Genomic DNA, 20,895 nt, shown 5'->3' with positions numbered 1-20,895 from the left:
TAAAATATATAAAATATACAGAGTTGAATATGTGCAAAACAAGTGGCATTTATATATACATGGATCTATAGGGATTTTTTTTGGTGGCACTCTAATAATAAGGTAATAAGGTGGGAGCAAGGCTGTTATATGGAAATATAGCAACTAACAATGCTTAATTACCAAAGTAATATCCAAGCACACTTACAAATATTACAGGAAACTTGAATAAGTTATAGTCAAGTTTCAATCATTATTGAATTTAATGACTACATATAGTGAATTGCATACTTTACCAGCTAGCTTCTTCATTCTGGCCAGACGTTGTCTAATAGGTCAATAGGTCTCTCGTTCACATTTTTTTAAACGTTAATTTAAATTCTGCTGAAGTGTCTGTTGCAATGTTTTGGAAACCCCAGCAGGTGGCGTACAAGTAAACCTCCCTCTCTGATAAAGTCTAAACATCTTTCAACAAAACTCTACGACACTGTTAATACTATCTATCCGATACGAGACGCAGTGTTGCTGTGAGTTAAGTAACAACATTAGGTGGGTTAGACTACAATCTACAGTGCTGAAAATATCTGCCGTTTTTTAGTAGCTATAACAAATATATAACATAACAAATGCAAAACAAATTAAAATAATTTAAGATAAAGGCTAAACCTTTTTTCTAAACAGGTATAAATAAAAACGCTTTATGATTTTCCACAAATTATTGGGGAAAATGACGGGGAAAGCTCATATTTTGTGACGTCAGTGGGTTATACCATCTATAGGTGTTTCAGACCAGCCAACGCGTCGGTTCAGCAACTCTTAAATGAACCCAGACTTAAAAAGTCAAGTTTATCGTAGGTCGAAAACTCGATAGTCTTATTTACAGACAACCAGCTTACACATCGGACACGTTTTCTCACGCAGATAAAACCCGGAAGCTTGCGATCACCCCGTCCTTATGAGACCACCGCTTCTGTTTGGATAGTTAGAGCGGATGAGCGCTTCCGCCTTGGCTGTAGCCGTGCTGTCAAAGCGGGAGGATGATCAACCAGAAATGTAGCACTTTATTACTGAAAGACAGAAGACGGAAGAGGATTATAAAATGTATCTATGTGGTGGGCTTCATGGTGAGTGCCTCACTGAGAGATGACCCCACTCAGTTCGGTGTTTTTTTAGGTGTGCTGTTTCCTAGTCATGCTTTCGTAACTCAGGTATGATGGTGTAAAACATGCTGGGGCTTTTTAATCCCTTCCTTTTCATATTTAAAACTCTGTATAATGTCTACTTGTTGTTTTTTGTTATTTTAGCAAAAAAATAGAATACATTAAGACATTTATTATTTATACAAATAATAAAGGGGGAAAAGTTCAAGGAAGTTGCAAGCTAAAATGAGTTTTCCAACATGCAAATAATAAACCTGAGCTCTTTAACCTGAATCAAACTCTCACAATAGCCCTTATTACGCGTCATAATTGTCCCGTACTGAAAAATTAACTTCTGCACCACGTTTATAATTTTTGAAGCCCAAAGAAAGGAAACTCTAGAGCTTCTGCACTCAGTTGCTTTGACTGGATGTGAATGTATTAAGCACAGTGTCGGTCCAAAGTCTGTTTATAGAGCATTAGACTCAGCACGACTGTGGTGCTCTTGGAAATCCTTGCTGGAGACAGCTGTCATGTATCTACAAGACCTTTTATAATAACCATTGTAATGCTTGGCTACTAAAAGAAATTAAGATGAAGGTATTTCCTAATGTTTTTGGCGTTACCTCTTCAAAGCATCGCTGTCAGTACTGTAATGCAAAGTTGATCTACAAGTCTAGATCATTCTAAAGGTGTTATTTTAAGAGCTCGCCTGTAGTCGTGCCTTAGAGAAATAACTTTGTCATACCTGGCTAAACAAGCATCCAATTAGAGATGACTAGAGGGATCCAGTCAGCTCAGATTTATTTGGCACTGTGCAGCACTGGCACAGTAAAGCTACTGAAGGTTAAGTAATTTCTGTAATGGACTGGGTCAGGAACACTGTATGAGCTGCTGTGTGACTTCAATCAAGATTTTGGCTCGGAGAGCTGCTCTGATCTCAGCGGTGCAGGAAAAACAGGATGAGCAACAACTCTATGTGGCTGCTGAATCCGGCCACAGACTGCTGTATGCTGGACACCATGTTTGATTTGCATGTTCCTGTCGGCCTCACTCCACCTTTGTTCCTCCATATTTCTTTACAGGACTTGTTTGGGGTGAGCATGATCATCCCACTGCTGAGCCATCACGTGAAGGCTCTTGGAGCAAGTCCCACTGTGGCCGGTATTGTAGGTATGTTGTTTCCGCAATACATAACATACATTTGTTTAAATTATGCAGCTGGTGTACTGCAAGCACCAACCTTACAGTGACACAAAAGTGAATAAATCTACAGCAGACTGGAAGGCTGTGGAGACTACAAGTGACAAAACAATCAAACAAACACTCTCAATAATATATTGTTTAATCCTCACTTCAGCACACTGTATGCACAATATAATATGGGAATGTCCCAGTGCCATGTTCTGTGATTATTTTTATTGTTATACATCAATTGAATAATAGTTTTTTAGCAGTATGTCAGGACCTTGTGTTGTTGAAAGATGAGCCGAATAATAATAGCCATAGTCATCAGGCCCCTTATTAGGTGCACTTTTCTACTACCCTTCAGAAGTGCTTTAATTCTTCGTGACACAGATTCAACAGCAGCTGAAAACATTCCTCAGAGATTTTGGTCTGTCTTGGCACAATACACCAAAATCTGCACATCTGTGCTGTGAATGTCCCGTTCCACCACAAAGGTGCTCTATTGGATTCAGATCTGGTGACTGTGGAGGTCATTTGAGAGCACTGAACTCATTGCTATGTTTAAGAAACCAGTTTTAGATGATTTGAACTTCATGACGTGGTGTGTTATCCACCACCACCTGAACTGTTGTCCAATTTTGAGGAACCTGTGCAAAATGTTACCCTGGTTTTCTATTCTTAGCTGACAGCAGTGGTACCTAGTGTGATCTTCTGCTGCTGTAGCCTATCTGCTTCAAGTTCGCTTAAAGTCTTATACTTTCAGAAATGCTCTTCAGCATAACTTGGTTATAACAAGTGGTTATTTAGTATCAGGTTGAACCAGTCTGGCTATTCTCCTCTGACAGACAGACAGGGTGTAAAGACATTTTCACCCAAAGAACTTCCGCTCACTGGATATTTTCTTTTTCGGCCCATCCTCTGTAAACCCTCAAGACAGTTGCCACATTCTAAGTCACTTAAATCACCTTTTCTGGTGCTCAGTTTGAACTTCAGCAGGTCATCTTGACCATGTCTACATGCCTTTGAGTTGCTGCCATGAGTTTGGCTGATTACATATTTGCTAGTAAGTAGACATACCTAATAAAGTTGCCAGTGCAGTAGTGTATATACAGAGTGATTTACTGTAAAGACTTACCCTGACTCTGGGCCTTCCTCTGCACAGCTGTGATGTCGCTGTGCCATTTATGCTGCAGATATCACTGGATTCAGAGTCGCTATGCTGGGGAAAACTCTGACACAATATTTCTAAATTTCCCCATGTGTCACTGTCTGCTTATGTTTTTTAAAAAAGAAGTTATGTCTAGTATCTGCAAAAAGTGGCATTAGACTCACTGGATCTCAGCGCGTGCGATGTCTGCTCTGTGTTTTTTATATTTAAAATGTAAACTTGAGCAAATCTTCTGTTGCAGGATCTACGTATGGGATCTTGCAGCTTTTCTCGAGCACTATAGTTGTAAGTACTAACTCTGCAACCATTTTGGTCGAGACATTCTTTGTCATCCCTGGAATTTCATGAAAACAATAAACACTGTCTGTTTTAGGTCACACAATGCACCCAGTCTCCATCCCTTCATACACACAAGACACTCCTACTTAGCCCCAGTTGTACAAATTTATATACACACAGAAATAGATTTTTACCCTTTTTCTCCACTGCTAATTGAATACTGGGGGAGAGACTTTGTTTTATCTGTGCAGTCCTTTGGGTGCCATGATGAAAAATCAAATCAGAACCACATTCAAATGCCACACAATAAGCGTCGTATCTGAAGTTGGACACGCAACTTTCCTGCCCATCCAAAGGTCTTGAAATTGGTTTAAATTCTCAGGGGTCATGGGACAAATTAAACAGATAAGGAGTCATCTGTTAGTTCCTGTATTCAGACCGGCTGATTCCTGATAAATGTAGGGATATGTGAACAGCTGGGTCTCTATGATAATCCCACCCATCTCAACTGGCCCTAATTGTGTTATTTCATCAGATGCTTGTATGCGTGTGTGAGAGAGAGAGAGAATCTAATAAAGACTTGTGTGACAGCCTCGATGGAGGAAATGCAGCGTTTTAGGATATTTCTCGAGTCAGCTGATCTTTCAGACTAACATTCACAGATCAGAAACAGAATTTAATTTGGTATATTTTTGTCTGCTTTCTGTTTGTTTCGGTTTTTCAGTATTTGTCATGAATCTTCGAGCAATTTAGCATCAACTCCCTCTTTTCAGATGTTTGGCAGGGCTGTGGAAATATCCGTCATCTCACCGCTGAAAATGAGTTCGGGAATTATAAACGTTTACATTTTTTCTGTGGTTGTGTTTCATTTCCTCTGTGTGATTGGCAGGGCAGCTGGAGCGACGTGGTGGGTCGGAGGTACTCTCTGCTGACCTGCCTGCAGCTCAGCGCTCTAGGCTACGGCCTGCTGGGGATGTCCACCAGCATCGCTTTGTTTGTACTTGCACGGATACCTGTGGGTAAGTCAGAAACCTCAAAGGGGCGCATCACTGGTGTTTATCAGCTAAGTCACATATCCATACCTTAGAAAAGGATTTATCTCATACCTTTTTTCCCTCAATGAATAAAAACTGCATTTCACATTTACTGGGGTTATCTTTGTCTAATATTAAACTGTGTTTGATAGGGGTGGGGGAAAAATCGATACTGTGTAGTATCGTGATATTTTGTTTGCTAATAACGTATCGATACAGGGACAGCAGAAATCGATATTTTGTTACAAAAAAGGTTTTTGTGCTCTGACTTCAGAGCATGTTGATCCTTTTTCTGAGCAAGAATCCTGACATTCCTTCACTGTCCAAATGTGTTTAACTTTTTTTTGGCAGCAATAAACATGTCAGTTTACTTATTTTAATTTAAGACATGTTTTATTTTAATTAAGTTTAAAACTTTTTTATTTAATGTAAAATTATATTTTGTTTTATTTTACTTTCAAATTCTTCAGTTGCTGAAGGGGCTGCATAGTTTTCATAAATTGCATAGTTCAGAATAGCTATAATTGTACCAGATGGTTGCATTCAGTTAAGTTGGACTAGACTGTAATACAAACCGTTCAGTTTGTCAACAATAAAACTGACTGAAATGAGAGAAAGACTGAGTGCGAGACTTTGATATTAGATAAAATGAATATTGATAAAGTTTACCTTTATGTACAGAATCTGAATATCGCAAAATATAAAAAAAAATTGCAATAATATCGTATCGTGCGTTAAGTATTGTGATAATATCGTATCGTGGGATGTATGGTGATTCCCACCTCTAGTGTTTGATGATCTGAAACATGTAAGTGTGACAAATATGCAGGAGGCAGGAAGGGGTGAAGTACTTTTTCACAGCTCTACATAACATGCCTGAGGTTTTGTTTTGCTTTTTTCTTCATATAATCTCCAGTGTCCTGCATTGAAGGATATTTATCAGCATCCTTCCACTGACCAAGCTTTAAAGCTTCATGTTATGAACTCAAACCTACCATATACTCAGAAATATAAATGCTTAGCAGCTTTTTTTGTTTGCTTAGTTTCATTAGAAAACGGCAGGGCTCTCTGCACCTTGGTTTCAGCACATTTTATCACGTCCACTTACCTATATTAGATATAATCCGATTAATAAATTAATCTTAGATTAAATATTAACAGTTGTGTGGCTTGAGAGCCTTTTAAGTAGACTGTTATTTTGCTGCCTCTTCTCAGTGTGTCTTCTGTTTCAGGGTTGTTCAAGCACTCACTCTCCATCTGCAGAGCTCTGCTGTCTGACCTGGTGTCTGCTTCAGAGCGCCCTCTAGTGATGGGACATTTCAATGCCGCCTCCAGCGTGGGCTTCATCCTGGGCCCTGTGGTGGGTGGCTACCTAACTGAGCGTGAAGGAGGCTTTTATACATCCTCTTTTACTTGTGCAGCCATCTTCATTATTAATGCTGGTGAGTTGGAAAATGAGATTAATAAACTGAGTTCATGAAGGTAAAAATTAAAATGTATGTCAATACAGCGTGTCTGTCATTGCAGGCCTCGTATGGATGATACCACAGAGTGAGACTCTGGCTGACCGTAATGACACTGTCTGCAGAAACGACACGAGTGCAGGGTATCACGAAAACCACTTTAGTAAATCTGTACAGAATGGTTCTCATACAAATAGCCACCACCCATTGCTGACAGCAGAGACGCAGCAAGAGTCTACATCTCCTGGAAAGCATCAAGGTGGTTTCAGGTGGAGGGATGTGTCTTTTCTTCAGCCAGTCTGGAAACAGCTGTCCTCAGTAGGCTCCAGGATCCACATAGTGGCCTCATCTGACATGTGGGACCTCTTCCTTGTGCGTCTTCTGATGGCCATAGCTATCATGCTCTACTACAGTAACTTTTCTCTGGCCATGGAGGAGCGCTTTTCACTCAAACCAAAAATGACCGGTTACCTGATCAGCTACAGCAGCACTCTAGGGGCCCTGGCTGGGTTCCTGGTGGGGCCAGTCACGCAGCTGTATAAGAACAACATGCCCGCTTTACTGCTCCATTCGACGGTGCTCACCTGTACGCTTATTTTCCTCTATGCTGCTGCGCCGAATGTTTGGCAAGTGCTGCTCACCTCCACCTTCTTTGCCATTTCTACCACTATCGGACGGACATGTATCACAGATTTGGAGCTGCAGAGGGGCGGGGTCCAGGCCAGCGGGACTCTGATTGGAGCCGGGCAGTCAGTTACAGCTGTGGGTCGAATCCTGGCTCCTCTCCTGTCTGGTTTGGCGCAAGAGTTCAGCCCTTGCGGCCCCCCAAGTCTAGGAGTGGTGCTGGCCCTCGCAGCTGTGGCTTTACTACTCATCAGAATTCCCAAATGGGACGCGAGGGAGATGACAAAAACAGCCAAACTCAGAAACTCTAAATGAATTTTGAAATCACAAAGAAGTGCTCTTAATTGCAGGAGACCAGCTGGGACAATGAACAGCAGACTCCTCGAGGGAACGGTGAAGCCAACTCGAACGTGTTATTCTTAAACAGGATAGCCCTTCTGTTGGTGCGATGACATCACAGGGTGGAAATATTGTGACGTTTCAATCACACCAGCACTGAAGTCTTCGTCTCGGGGACAGGTGAATCAAAAGTCACGTGCACTGTAGGAATGAAGACACTGCTGCAAAATGCTGACGTTTGACAGCAACCTTTGGGCACAAACTACTGGATTATGACTGTATTTTTATGACTTTGTTTTTAATGAAGTTTTGTAACCACTGCAATTTAGCTGGAGTTGATGAAAGCAGGTCTGCACTACATGCCCGAAGAGGAGGGTGATTTAATTGAAATAATACTTAATTCATTAAATAAAAATTAAAAAGATGACTGTCAAAGGCAGGCTATTACATTTTTGGTATGAGTTTGATTTTTACACATTTTACCTCAATGGGTTTTTTTGTTTTTTATTCTAATGCAAAGTATCCGAAATGGTCGTTATAGCAGTATCTGATCTAATGTTCCTCTTTGACTGATCATAAAGAATAGAGATTTGTTAATTTACCTAATTAGAGGCTTAAATGCATATTTGTTATTCACTATTTTTAAGTTTTATAACATTATTTTCAACACCGGTTTACTTGCATCACCAGAGCCAGAGAGGTGTAATATGAAGTGAGATGAAACACATAACTCGATGTCACTGTGCATGCATTCATGATGCAGAAAATGTCAACCTTTTTATACTTGGTTTTAATCTATTTAGCCTCTTTTACTCTCTCACGCACACAGAACAAGGTTACCTGTTCAAGCAATAAACTGAAAAGTTTCACAGTTCTAACGTGCAGCCATCACTTTAGAAATGACAGTGCACTCAATATTAAAAGAATTAACTTGAATTAAAATGTGTACTCTACCACTCTCTGCACTAAATAAGCAGATTTTCTGCAGCATTCATTTCCTGTCTTGTCTTTCACTTTTACATGTTGGTATTGTTTATAGATTGTTCATCACTAGTCAGTCATCATCTGATGTCGTTTCTGGTTGGAGTAGGTGGCGCTCACAGGGATCCTGTTGTGCGGGATGAGTGTCATGTGACATGTGAAACACCCCTTTTTATGTAACTGCACACGGAGCCTGAAGCAGAAAGTCCGACTTGGCAGACAAAGTTAATAACCGCCATCATAGGTTTTGTCAAGCCAGCTAACTCAGAGAAAGCCTGGCTGTGTTGAACTTCCTTCATAGTGCACCTCTCTGGAACAATCGGAAACGCTCTCTTATACATTTATCTCATTTATCTCTAGACCTGCCACACTAAGGCCCAAAAAACTGCTACAGCAAATAAACAGTTTGTACTTTTGTGTCTGTCTCCTGAATTGTATTTTTTAACCATATTAAAAACATTCACTTTTAATATCTGACATCATTTTATTCAGTGTCACAAACCTTAAAACTTATAAGAACTTTCAACAAAGAAAATTTATTACAGAATAAAGGAAAGCAGCTGGGCCAGAGGGACTATCATTGTCAGGCATTCAAAAAGTACTTTGTACTGCGCAGCAACAGCTTGTTTGACTAAAAAACATTTATATACACACAAAATGTACATCTTCAGTCATGTAACTATCACACAAGACAGACAATAAAATACAAAAAACTATCCTATTTACACAAAGGGCAAATGTATAATAACATAGTTTAATTAACCTCACCTTCCACATTTAAAAACTCCTACATGAAGAAAAAAAGACATTTAAAATTATTTTCTAAGACTAGTTAAAATAAGTACATGTGTAAAAAGTCTCACAGTTTATTTACAGTACAGTTGCTACAGTTCACTGTGCTTCTGAGGAGTGTGACACTGAAGCGTTAGTCCATTTTGGCTCATTTTGAAGACCGTTTTACCTCTAATGAGTAATGAAGACACCTTCAATGTTATTCTAAATGTCTTTAAAGTTATTTGAGCTTACAGTCATAAGCAGAAACTTCCAGCTGCTTGATTAGGTGGAGACAGTCCAGCTGCACCACTTTTATTTCTTCTTGGGGTTCCACTGAGGCCGCCTGAGCAGAGGGTTTCGAGCCGTGGTCTCTCTGGACTCAGCCTCCCAGCCTGGCGCTGGAGACGAAGGCTGACGCTGCCCCACCTGCTCTACGCCGTCTTCTTCGTGAACATTTCTTAAGTCGTCCACTGAACTGTTGTTATCATCAAATGAGGAATTTAAGCGGCGAGGACGAGGCACGCGGGAATCACTGTAGGAGGAGTTTGTCCTGAACACACCCTCCCCCGTACTGCTGCTCTCTTCATTCAGAACATCAGTAGATGGCACTTCTTCCAGAGTGCCCAGCCTGTGCAGAGGTATCATGGCTTTGGAGGAGGAGGAGCGTGCGGGCTTGCCAAACCGGGAGCGTTGAGATGGGTAGGCAACTTCTGATAGGGTCTCATGATCATCTGGGATGAGATTGAAAACAAAAAATAAAATGGTAAAGTACACTCATACTAACACGCTCACTATGACAACATGGTTATGTTTAACTACTATACCAACAACTTGTCAAGTAGACTCAATCACAAAGTACAGGTAAAGTCAATGTCCTAAACCTTACCTGTGCTGATTCACAAATCAGATGCTGACCTGATCGTGGAGCTAAACATTTCATGGCAATGCGTTTGCACTCACATCATAAATGTTGACCTCATAGTGGTGTTGGACAAGTGCCGGTTTATACGCTTCATGAGGAAGGCAAAACTGTTCAAGTTTTGTTGTCCACGAATAATGTGGGTAAATTATTCATCCATTTTCATTCATCTGGTTGAAGCCCAATTCTGCGACCATCATAGAGCTAACCCATGAGGATAAACAGCCACACACACTCACATCTATTCCTACAGTCAATTTAGGATCACAGATAAGTCCTCAAAAAGCCTTGCTGCTTGAATTGAACCCTAACATAAGGAAAAAGGCTTCAGTGCTTTTCAATCGTTTCCTTTAGCAAAGGATCCACTGAACCTACCTTTATGAAAGGAAGGTGAAATGATGCCATCCTACAAATTCTAGCAATACACAAACCAGCCACTCAAGAAACCAACAAAGTGGTACAAATCATTCAAATGAGCATTACAAGTGCTTTGTTCTAGCTGCCATTGGTCGAATGGACAAATTATAGCTTTGTTACTGTGTGGGTTACACAATGCTTATTATTAGTTGTTGTTTCCAGTATTTTGTACTATGCTTATTTGTTGTCTGTTGTGTTTGCACTGAGAGTGTACATGGTAGGATGGATGGCTTGCTGCAGAACAAATCTAACCACAAGAACAAACTAACCTGAACCTGTTTTCAATTTCATGCCATAACCTGCTGGTAAAAACTCGACATTTTGAAGAACAGCCTCTTAAAGCTGCTGTTGAACCACGAACGTTACGCTTCTGTGATAAAAATCTAGTTGTCAAGCTGCTGTCTTGAATGTAGATTGATATCTACAAGCTCTCCCTTTTGGTTCATTCTTATATGTGCACATCGCTCTGTTTTGGGGAGGGGGTTTCTGTTTTTTCAGGAGACACATACTGTGACATTAATGAGACTGACAAAGTCTTATTAATAGTTTTGGGGGTGGTTTTCTGATACCAGGGAGATCATTTACTAGCTTGGACCACATCCTCATTTATATTTGACTCCATTTCTAGTAGATAATGGCAGATAGCGTAAGCAAGAATCGAGGCAGCGGTTTTGGGGAGGTCTCGGAGGGGGACTGGCGGCAGCTTCCGGGCCAGACAGATCTCTCTGTAGTAATGAGAGTGAGATGAACTGAAAAAGGAAGAGTGGGACAAGAAAATGAAAACAGCTTGTAGTGCAGGGGTTTCATATACAGACAGAATTGTAAAGGGAGTCCCGCTCCTAAGATTCAGATGAATTATCGACAAAGCACTTCATTTGTTCTGTGCACACTGCTGAGAAAAGACAATTCATTTCAGTTCTGATGAATTAAGGCTCGAATCAGGTTGAAAAATTCCAAACTTTGTAAGGAAGTGACGTTTTCATCATTTATTCTCATTTATATGAAGGGTAAGGTTGTGTTAAGGGATTTCAAAGATAATCTCAGTTTACCTGTGTAGTGCCACCTCGCAGCATCAAATCTTGACTCCAGACTCTTTCCAGCAGGAAGCGAGAAATACTTGTGTGTCCTGGGCACGTTCTAAGAATAACAATGGGGAAAAAACTTGATGAAAAGTGGTGAGAACATTTAATCTAGTGTTTGAATTTCATGTGTGAGATAATCAGCTCAAAAAGAACATTTGTGACTGTTATTTGCCCAAAGTACTTCTAATTAAGACCCCGGGGATGTACCGAAAATCCCAACCCACGCTCCCAACAAAATAAATAATTAATTAAAATAATACAAATAAATTGGGCAAGGTAGCTTACCGATGACTGACAACTACGAGGTCGGAGGCTTCGTCGAATGGTGGCATGGCGCCTGATCAGTATCTCTCTGGTCTGGCTGTCATTGGGCAGAGCATGTTTTCCTCTGTATGCCACCGTCTAAGTCCAAATACATAAATTAATTATCTAATTACAAATAACAGAAAGTCAGAGAACCACACACGGAAAACACACAGTGAAGACATAGACTTAAAAACTCCATAAACAAAATCCATGACCACTGTCAATGCCAGGGACTTGGGACAACAGAGGTTCCCACGAATGGACGGTTCAGACGCTCTTAGTGGGGACTGCATTGTTTAAAGCTCAGGTTACGCCACCAAAACTGGAAACACCTGTTTGAGGCAGGGGTAGGTGTCTGTATGTGGACTGCTACCTTAACCTGTTCCATGCAGTAAACCCACCCCTGGTTCTGACCTGCAGCCATTAGTTAAACCAAAAACAAACACAGCTGCCTTTAAAACCCTCCAAAGGTCACCACTGTGTTTTATAAAGAGGTCGCATGACAATATTATGGGCCTGTATGATGTCACCAGAAGCCAACACGGTTTACAGTTAGCATTTTTATCAAATATAATGCATTTTAAAAATAAATTAATAGTGACACGGTGACGTCAGTTTAGTGTGAAAGAATCACAAATATGTGAAAAAAAGACTTGAAACAAGGAGCTATTGATAAAGCTATGTGATAAACTGTGAAACCACAGAAGAAACTCCATCAAAGCATCAAAGAGTCTGTTAAAAGGGCGATGTCATGCCACTAATGGAAAAGTACTGCTGGCCACTGCCTGTGGCTATGCAAAACAGCACCGAGTTTCACTTGGTGGGATCGTCGGTATGAGAAACAGAACAACATCGAGGGGTGCTTTTCTTGTTTGTGTCAAATTAACGGACATTTTTCAAACTTCATGTTTTTCAAGTAAAATGCAAAGAGGTGCAGCTGCACGTGGCTTTATTTTAGTCATCTTTATCGGGGATTTTAATCGTTTTTAAGCAGTTGAGCATGTGCAAAGCTGATGCTGAACTACGTTACCATGTATGCAAAACAAACAAAGGTTCGAGTTTCACACTTCTGAGATGTGCCGTCATCTGGCAAAAGTTGACAATGACAACGCTTAAAACGCAAATGGCAAACTTATACATTAAATTACATTTTCTACAAATAACCATTGATATTAAAAAAAACAAACAAAAAAAACCCGCTAACATCAAACTATGGTAGTGATAGTTTTTGTGTATTATTCATGTCAGTGTAGCTGGAAATTGCTCCATCGTTACTGAAGAGATCCGTCACCAACTTCAGACTAAAGAAACGTTGATGTAAAAATGAATGACATGTACAGATCTTAACATTTCAAACTGCAAAAAGTATATCAGCAAAATGTAATAATTCAGATTAAGTAATTAAATGAATCAAAGATACAAAAATTGCTTTATTGTAAAAAGGAAGCTTTTTATACATTATATATTATATTAACCTGTCTGGAATTTAAACAGCTTCTTCTGTTCTTCACCTCCTTCTGCTCAGCACTCAAACATGTCAAATATGACAGGTGCTTCCAACTAGTTTGCTGTTTTAATGAGTTTATTGTTTAACTATAGGTATAGTTTTTTTATTGTATAGGCCTTTAGTGTCATTTCAATAAAATGTTGCAAAGATTAAGCACAACATTTGCTCCAAAGTGAAAAGAAAGTGGAAGAACTACCACAAGCATAAATCAACTATTTAAGTGCAGTATTTGATTAAAAATTCGCAGCTACTTTCTGACACAGTGACAGACAAACTAAACAGAAACCAAAAAAAGAGCATACAGCAAAGATCCTTTCTTCATCTTACCCGCTCCCTTATCTTGTACATGTTCTTGGACAGGATGTCGTGGATGTTCCTCAGGTCAGCAGCCAGGAACTTTTTCTGGAGTTTAGAAGAGCTTTTCTTTTCCTCGCTTGATTTTAGAAAATAATAAGCAATCATTAGTAGCTCTACATTTGGTCTTGACAGGTAGAAGGGAGAGTGATGTGATCAGTGCAAAAGTCATACGTACGAGAGGGAGACGATGGAAGGAGCAGCGCTGATGTCTCCGGACGCCGTGTCCAGGATTTCCATGGCATTCTGCAGCTCTAGCTTTTTATAGAGCGCCACAATACTGGACTCTGCTCTGCTGTCTCGGATGAGGATCTTACGCAGGATTCTGTTGTTAAACTTCATAAACCTGACATTGAGAGAAAGAAGAATTTCACGGACGGTTTTTATATAGTTTTTGGTGTTTTCATGCAAGTTGTGGACAACAAGAAAAATAAGGCATTACCGGCTTTATTATTTAAAACATTCAGCTTTGAAATTTGCATATCAGTCAAACTGTCAAAACCGCTAAATTTGTGTAGGCATGTAATGTAAAGAATCTTTTGTGAATTATGAGGTATGTTTTATCTGTATATGTGGTGCTACTGGACTTTCCCAGCATCCCATCAACACATTTGAGTTACTGTATTTTCAGCCAGTTGCAGATAATTATGCCTAATTATGTATTCTAAGTTTGACATCAGCATCCTGCTGAACTGCCTGAAAGACTGTAGATAAAGTATTAATATGAATAACCTTCAGAAAGCCCTTTTTTGCTGATCAGTTGCTAAGTATGCATGAAAGCATAGTAATAGTAAATAGTCAATAGTAAAAACAAGTTGACATATAGAATTTTTGCAAATCAGATGGACTCAAACTTTCGCATACAGTGTTTGTGGCATAAAAGAACAGTGGTAACAAGAAGCAGGAATGAGGAGGGTTTGTGAGGGTTTGTTTTATTGTTGTTACTGTGAATCATACAGTATTATTCACTACTCATTAGATCTGATGAGCAATATCTGCTAATTTACTGACAAAAGATTAAACCGCGACACCAAAAAAATCTTACTTGTCCTTCCAGTAGAAGCGGCTCCACTGCCCACAGAGATCCTCTATGCCTGCCATTGTATGCTCCATGAGCTGCGAGCAAAGCGCGATCTGTCAGCACCGTGCGCAGAAATGTACTGTCCGATACATGCATGCAGTCTGTGACTTACCCTGCAGTGAATCTCTGCATTAATGGTTTCAAGGTTGCGGTTTGTTCTTCGGACGTTGATGAACTCAATCAGAGGTCGGATACTGATGCCCTGTGGGGAAGAGGGAAAAAAGAAAAACACAAATTACTTCGAACACTAGAGTTGTAGATACAGTTGTGGCCAGAAGTTCATATACTCATCATAGACATGAATGTTATGGTAATTTGGGGATTTTAATAATTTCTTTTTCCAGGGTTACCCATACATGGATACACACCCTTTGAAAAACAAGAAATTAGTTATTAACTACAACTTGTAGTTGTAGCTACAGCTACAAGTTAGAAACGTCTCTCATTTCTAAAAAGCAGCAGATTAAAGTTAAGTCAAGTTATTCACATGTGTCACAGCTTCGACGAGGTCTGGAAGAAGACCCAAACTGTCATCCTCAGATGAGATGAAATTATTTAGGATGTTCAGGAACAACCACTGAGGCTCAAGCTTGCCACGAAATGAAAATGGCTGTAAAAAAATGGCTGCTTCACTCTCTACAGTGAAGGAAGTTTTGCGTTGAGACACAATGAGAGGGTGCTGACCGATAAAAAAAAAGCCCCTACTCCAAAATCAACACCTTCAAGTTTGACTGATAGTTAAAAATCCCTCCAGAAGGCCAAATGGCTCCTGGACAAGTGTTTGGCCACAGTGACAAGAGGCATGTTTGGACAAGTAAAGCACTGGCTTCCAAACATAGGAACACTGTACTAGCTGTCAAGCATGGTGGTGGTAGCATCATGCTCTGGGGCTGTTTCACTGCCAGTGGTTCCGGTTCACTGCACAAAGTGGCTGGACTAAGAAAGGAGGACTACCTCCAAATTCTTCAACCTCAGCTCAAATCAACAGATGGTTGAAACTTGGACACAACTGGGTTTCATAACAGGAAAATGATGCCAAACAAACATGTCTATGAAGGTTCTCAGTCATCCAGGTCATCGTAGTCAAAGGAGCTTGCAAAGAAAAGCATCTGGACTTCTTTAAGTTACTTGAAGACGTTTCACCTCTCAATTTCACCTCTGAAAGAAGCCATCTATGTCCACTGTGAGCGACCATCTTTGAACAGAGGTGGTGGTTTACGACACCAACTCTCTGCCATCTATAATCCAGTTTTGAGATCCCTCCCCAGACGCCTTAACGCCCACTCACATCCTGGGCCATCTGACCTCAGGAATTCGCATGATAAGGTGGGGCCAGGTTTCACAATGAACTCACCCGAAACCCTGGCTGATTGGGACCCACACCCAGTTTCACACCTTGGCTCAGGCGATTAGAGGATCATCAGGGGGTCCTTTTGTCCCTCTGTGGGGGGTTACTCCCACTAGGTTTATATCTGGGACTCTCCACCATTTGACCTTAGAACTGAAGAAGCTTCTCGGATGAGAGGTGAAACGTCTTCAAGTAACTTAAAGAAGTCCAGACGCTTTTCTTTGCAAGCTCCTTTGACGTCAAACAGACATCAAAACAGGTTTTGGATGGATCGATAAAGGAGACTAACGGGCTTTCCGGAATAGTCTCCTCAAAGCTCAGACCTCAACCCTATTGATAGTTTGTGGACTACACTTAAAAGCCGGGTCTGTGCAACAATTTAAATGATCTCTACCAGCTCTGCCAAGAAGAGTGATCAAATATCCAGCTAGAATTGTTGATGGCTACCAAAAGTGGTCGACGTACAACTTTGTAATGGGCATTTAAATATTAGTGAAGGTGTATGTACTTGTGCAGCCAATCCTTTTTATTGTTTATTTGTTTAAGTCAATAAAGATGTATGCTGTACAATCATTCCACCCTGGAAAAAGAAGAGTTCAAAGAAATCAATAAATGCCCAAAATTATAATGGCATTCATGCTCATAATGACTGTGTGTAAACTTTTGATTACAAGTATAAGAGACACAGTTTAGAACCAAAGTAATTTCCCCTCATTTTAGCAGCCATGAGGTTGAACTTTGTAAAATGTCTTTTTTGGAAGGTAAAAGTTCAGATGCATACATGCATTTTATATATCATACAATAAATGTTCTGTATTTCTTCTCTAAGGATAACAGTGTATATGATTAGAAATTAAAAGCTTGAGTTTATCAGTGTATATAATACATATAATTTTGAATCGGGTCTCAGTTTGTTTGTTTTTTAACTGGACAAAAATAAATGACACCAAACAGCTCACCAAGATTCTGTCTCACTCCTAAATGTGATTTTAAAGAAAAAATCGTTTTCTATCTCATTCCACTGCGGGGACAAAAGAAATAACACCTTCATTCAAGTTATTCAGAGCATACAGACTTAAAAATATACCTACACAGATGTTCCCTTACCTGAAGAAAGACGGTGAAGAGGATAACTGCAATGGTGGCAGTGACAAAGAGCTGCTTGCGGCCAATGGTATCAGGAAGTGTGAAGGCAAGGGCGAAAGAAACTGCACCTCGCAGACCTCCATATGCGAGACCAAACTGATCTTTCATGTTGAATGGGATGGTGCGGAAAGGGTTAATGATCTGAGTCAACACCAAGATACCTGAGAGGGAGAGGCAAGAAAATATCAGAGGTTTCATTATCAACAAGTTTAAAGCTGTTCTGCATATTATATTATGTTGCCAAAAACTCTGTTTGTAGAGATAAATCTGCAGAGAAGTCTGGACATTTCCTTTCAGATTCAACAAGCATTTTGACAACATTAAGCTCTCGGTTTTTGACCAAAGTTTTGGTGGTTTTTGGTGGAAACCAAAACAGACTGAGAAGACATACTGGGCTCAATATTGGTTGGCTAGATTCAACATTAAAAGATTACCTGTCAGTTTTACATTCACAGCTTATTTTCTTAGCAGCACTTTCTGTCTTCCTTGCATTTCTTTGCACATGTAGCAGCAGTAGCTCTCAGCCTTTGCTCCACTAGATAACTGCAGTCAAACAAAAACCTGAGCTTTAACACGACACAGATAACGCCGGTCATTTCCTTACCCAGACCTCTCCATACAAAAGCAAACAGCAGCGTGAAGAGGATGTAGCCCCAGTTCCACTCATGGTCAGTTGTGATGGTGACGACCCCTAAGAAGAAGAAGATGAGCGTCTCCGAGATAGAGGCAAGCATCTTAATCACGTGTCTGATGGTCGTGCAGGAACGCTGCGAGACGTTTTCCTCGACGTAGTACTTCATGGTGAGGGCACAGGTTATAATGCTGCAGAAGCACATGGGCACAGAGGGTTTGTGGGGAGTATTTGGGTAAACTTTTTGTTATTCTTCTTTCTTTCTTTAATTCTGTAAATGTTATAAAACCTACTCACGCCATGATGGATGAGATGGCAAACAGCTCTGCCACCAGATAGGCCAGGTAGCTGTACATGAATACGAAGAGTGGCTCGATTTCTCGGACCTTGGAGGTGAATCTTGTGGTGAAGGCTGCCACAAAGCCAAACAGGATGCCAAATGCCATCCCACCGAGCCCCACAATGAAGAACCTCGCCACTCCAATGAACACATCCACCGGCTCCACCACCGGCATTTCCGCAACAAAGCTGAACATGTTGTACAACACCTAAAAAATTAATAAATAAATATGCACACTTTCTTTCTTTTTTGCACCTATGCACCATATCCCACATATGCTAGTCAGAGGTCAGGTGTGGTGTCAGGCGCTGTGGCCTCTAATGACGCCTTTCCAGATAAGAGTGATTTACTGGAAATATTTACTCTGCATTGTTTGCAACTTGATAATCAGATTTTCACCAAACATACTGACTGAGTCATGGAAAAGGTGCATTAGGTAAAGTAACCAGCTTTGTTCCTCCTTAATCTACCATTCCTGCCTGGGCAGTATGAAGCTTTTGCTACATGAAAACACATGACTAACATCGACTCGCATGAACCCGATGGCGTATTTAGCCACACCATTTCACTGCATTTCTCAAAACTGAGTACTTTAAACTTTAAATGCATGATGTGTACCAAAACTGGATAAAAAGGGATCATCGTGTGCAGATAATTAACGACTTAAATGCAAGATGAAGTGGAAAAAGTTCTGCTAGACCATCAGATCCAGTTCAAGACACAGACAATAAAGATTCTTTGCACATAGAAAAGCCACCACTAACAAAGAGGCCTGTCTGTAAAAGATTAGTTCTGAGATTAACAAGGTCAGACTATTGTTCTGTTTGGGAGAAAACATTAACAGCAAATGAAGTTTTGTTTGCTTCTTATGGCTGTGGGAGTCTTTCCTCTGAGTTTATTAAATCCCTGAGTTTGTGGACAAACTACATGTGGACAAACCCACACAAACAAATGTAACTGCAACCAGAAACTGGTTTGACAGCATCTGAGCAAACGGACTGAATTGTGCTTTATAGACACATTTGTTTAATGTGTATAACATTCCCTTAGTTCAGTTTTTCCTCCCTGGGTAATTTCTGTTTAGAAATCTTGCCAGCACACAGACGGTTCTCTCCCACACATTCTGTCCTCGTACATGCAACCCGGAGAAGAGAAGGGAAAACACAAATATGACCAGTATTTCATGAAACCTGAGCTTATTGTAATAGTCATGAAATTAAATGCCTAACCATGTCTGTAAATGGTGGGTGGTGGTTGAAATGGTCTCCACAGGAAACTACATGTATGAGACTGTGACATAGAGAGAAATAGCAAAAAATATTCTTAAATCAGTGTAAAATGCTAAATATATACTCTTTGTGGAGCACATGCAGAAGAGTAAACTGCACTGCCGTGCTGGGTACCTGGCTGTGTATTTGTCACTGGAACAAAACAATTGACACACAAGAACAGTTTGCAATTGCCCCTTGCTCACAGTCAAGTGTTTTAATAACAAATAGCAGTCCGCTCACTCACCACAGTGACAGCATCATTGAAGAGGCACTCTCCGAACACTACGATGTAGAGCTGCTCGTTCACAGACACGTCCTCAAACACGTTAAGCACAGCCACGGGGTCCACGGCCGAGATGATGGCAGAGAAAAGCAGGTTCTCCTGGAGGTTGATGTCTTGCACGCCAAAGGCCGGAATCTGGCATATGGCGAACAGAGAGATGCCGATGCCAATGCTGTTCCACAGCGTCCCCACCACGGCGAACCAGAACACCTGCATGAAAACAGCAACAAAACTGTCAAAGTTGAGCAGGAAGCTGACCAGAGTTAGAGAAACAGTGCCTGATTTGAAACGAACCGTGCCAATGTTCTCAAAGAAAGGCCTGGTGGGCATGAAGTAGCCTGACTCCAGGACAATTAGGGGCAGCATGTAGAGGAAGAAGACATTACTGGTGAGCACAGCGGGGGGCTCCTCGTGAACAGAGTGCATGATAGCGCCCACTATCAGGCCGATGCTGATGAGAAGGCACGACTCAGGCACCCAGATGGTGATCTTGTGGTACACATGAAAACCTGAAAAGAGGAGGAAAAAAGGTCACAGGGAGCAGCAAGATGAGAAACCACACCTGTTGGCACATATGGGACTGTTACTCACCAATTTTTGCAAAAGAAGCCAGCAGCACCCAAAGAGTAATTTCAAAGGGAATCTGGATTCTTGGATAATTCATTGTAAACACGGGTAAATTATTTTTCTGGTCCTCTGCATAAGTCTGGACTCCATCATTAGGCTTAACCGATGGCAAAATCGTGGCTGCAATTGGTTTAGAAGGTATTTCGCCTCTGGAGCCATGCAGAAGAATTAAAATCATGCAAATAAACAGCAGAGTCCCAGCTTGTCTGATAAAAACTAAATTCATAGTGCAAAAATTAAATAATAGTCTCACAGTAATCCAAACTGGCGTGAATATCAGCGCTGTTAACATTCAATAACTCTAACCAACTTCACAAAAGTTGGCCCGGATGATCGAGTCTTCTTCACAGTGCCGGACTACGACACACCTGCGATCTACCTGAGTCCACGAGTTTCGATACTCATTGGGTGAGACCACGAGCCCTGCTCTGATTGGGCGTCACCTGAGGTAGATAAAAAAGGTGGGACGAGGCGTTTCTGTGCCATTCAGGGGCCAGTGGCGAGTTTCGGTGACAGAAGTTTCAGCTTTCACGTATAAATCACGTGTAAATGACAAATAACAAAGGTCTATGGGTGCACTCAAGCGAAAGATCACAACACCCCTCATGATTCCTT

General features: G+C 40.8%; 2 protein-coding genes across 5 annotated transcripts; one reads left to right on the top strand and one right to left on the bottom strand.

Annotated features, from left to right (window-relative positions):
• Window positions 1–948: 948 nt before the first annotated feature.
• On the top strand, window positions 949–7,660 carry mfsd9 (major facilitator superfamily domain containing 9). 3 transcript variants are annotated; one of them, XM_080903281.1, is made up of 6 exons: window positions 949–1,103; window positions 2,204–2,291; window positions 3,716–3,759; window positions 4,648–4,772; window positions 6,003–6,229; window positions 6,315–7,660. In XM_080903281.1, exons 1-6 carry the CDS (start codon window positions 1,017–1,019, stop codon window positions 7,187–7,189), a joined length of 1,446 nt encoding a protein of 481 aa, XP_080759407.1. In that variant the 5' UTR covers window positions 949–1,016; the 3' UTR covers window positions 7,190–7,660. The 3 variants fall into 3 exon arrangements, with proteins under 3 accessions (XP_080759407.1, XP_080759408.1, XP_080759409.1); XM_080903282.1 differs by having other exon boundaries at window positions 4,643–4,772; window positions 6,020–6,229; XM_080903283.1 differs by having other exon boundaries at window positions 4,643–4,772.
• A 1,021-nt stretch (window positions 7,661–8,681) lies between these two features.
• slc9a2 (solute carrier family 9 member 2) lies at window positions 8,682–20,647 on the bottom strand. 2 transcript variants are annotated; one of them, XM_080903062.1, is made up of 13 exons: window positions 20,245–20,647; window positions 19,948–20,162; window positions 19,615–19,863; window positions 18,057–18,307; window positions 17,733–17,950; window positions 17,090–17,289; window positions 14,747–14,836; window positions 14,599–14,669; window positions 13,732–13,899; window positions 13,527–13,632; window positions 11,672–11,788; window positions 11,354–11,441; window positions 8,682–9,699 (listed from the first exon to the last, which is right to left on the bottom strand). In XM_080903062.1, exons 1-13 carry the CDS (start codon window positions 20,570–20,572, stop codon window positions 9,281–9,283), a joined length of 2,520 nt encoding a protein of 839 aa, XP_080759188.1. In that variant the 5' UTR covers window positions 20,573–20,647; the 3' UTR covers window positions 8,682–9,280. The 2 variants fall into 2 exon arrangements, with proteins under 2 accessions (XP_080759188.1, XP_080759189.1); XM_080903063.1 differs by having other exon boundaries at window positions 9,609–11,053.
• Between the last annotated feature and the right edge of the window lie 248 nt (window positions 20,648–20,895).

Source organism: Rhamphochromis sp. 'chilingali' (assembly GCF_963969265.1).
Source record: "Rhamphochromis sp. 'chilingali' genome assembly, chromosome: 14".
Classification (NCBI taxonomy): Eukaryota; Metazoa; Chordata; class Actinopteri; order Cichliformes; family Cichlidae; genus Rhamphochromis; species Rhamphochromis sp. 'chilingali'.
The sequence above is the reverse complement of the archived record's forward strand: the minus strand, read 5'-3'. Positions and strand labels throughout refer to the sequence as shown.

Bases quoted from the DNA above. Each gene is read 5' to 3' on its own strand.
- mfsd9 (XM_080903281.1), top strand. From the start codon at position 1,017: ATGATCAACCAGAAATGTAGCACTTTATTACTGAAAGACAGAAGACGG. The intron at 2,292-3,715 runs GTATGTTGTTTC...CTTCTGTTGCAG, and splicing joins CACTGTGGCCGGTATTGTAG to GATCTACGTATGGGATCTTG. The intron at 6,230-6,314 runs GTGAGTTGGAAA...CTGTCATTGCAG, and splicing joins CATCTTCATTATTAATGCTG to GCCTCGTATGGATGATACCA.
- slc9a2 (XM_080903062.1), bottom strand. From the start codon at position 20,572: ATGTTAACAGCGCTGATATTCACGCCAGTTTGGATTACTGTGAGACTA. The intron at 19,864-19,947 runs GTTCGTTTCAAA...GTTTTCATGCAG, and splicing joins TCTTTGAGAACATTGGCACG to GTGTTCTGGTTCGCCGTGGT. The intron at 17,290-17,732 runs GTAAGGAAATGA...TCTCCCTCTCAG, and splicing joins TTTTGTATGGAGAGGTCTGG to GTATCTTGGTGTTGACTCAG.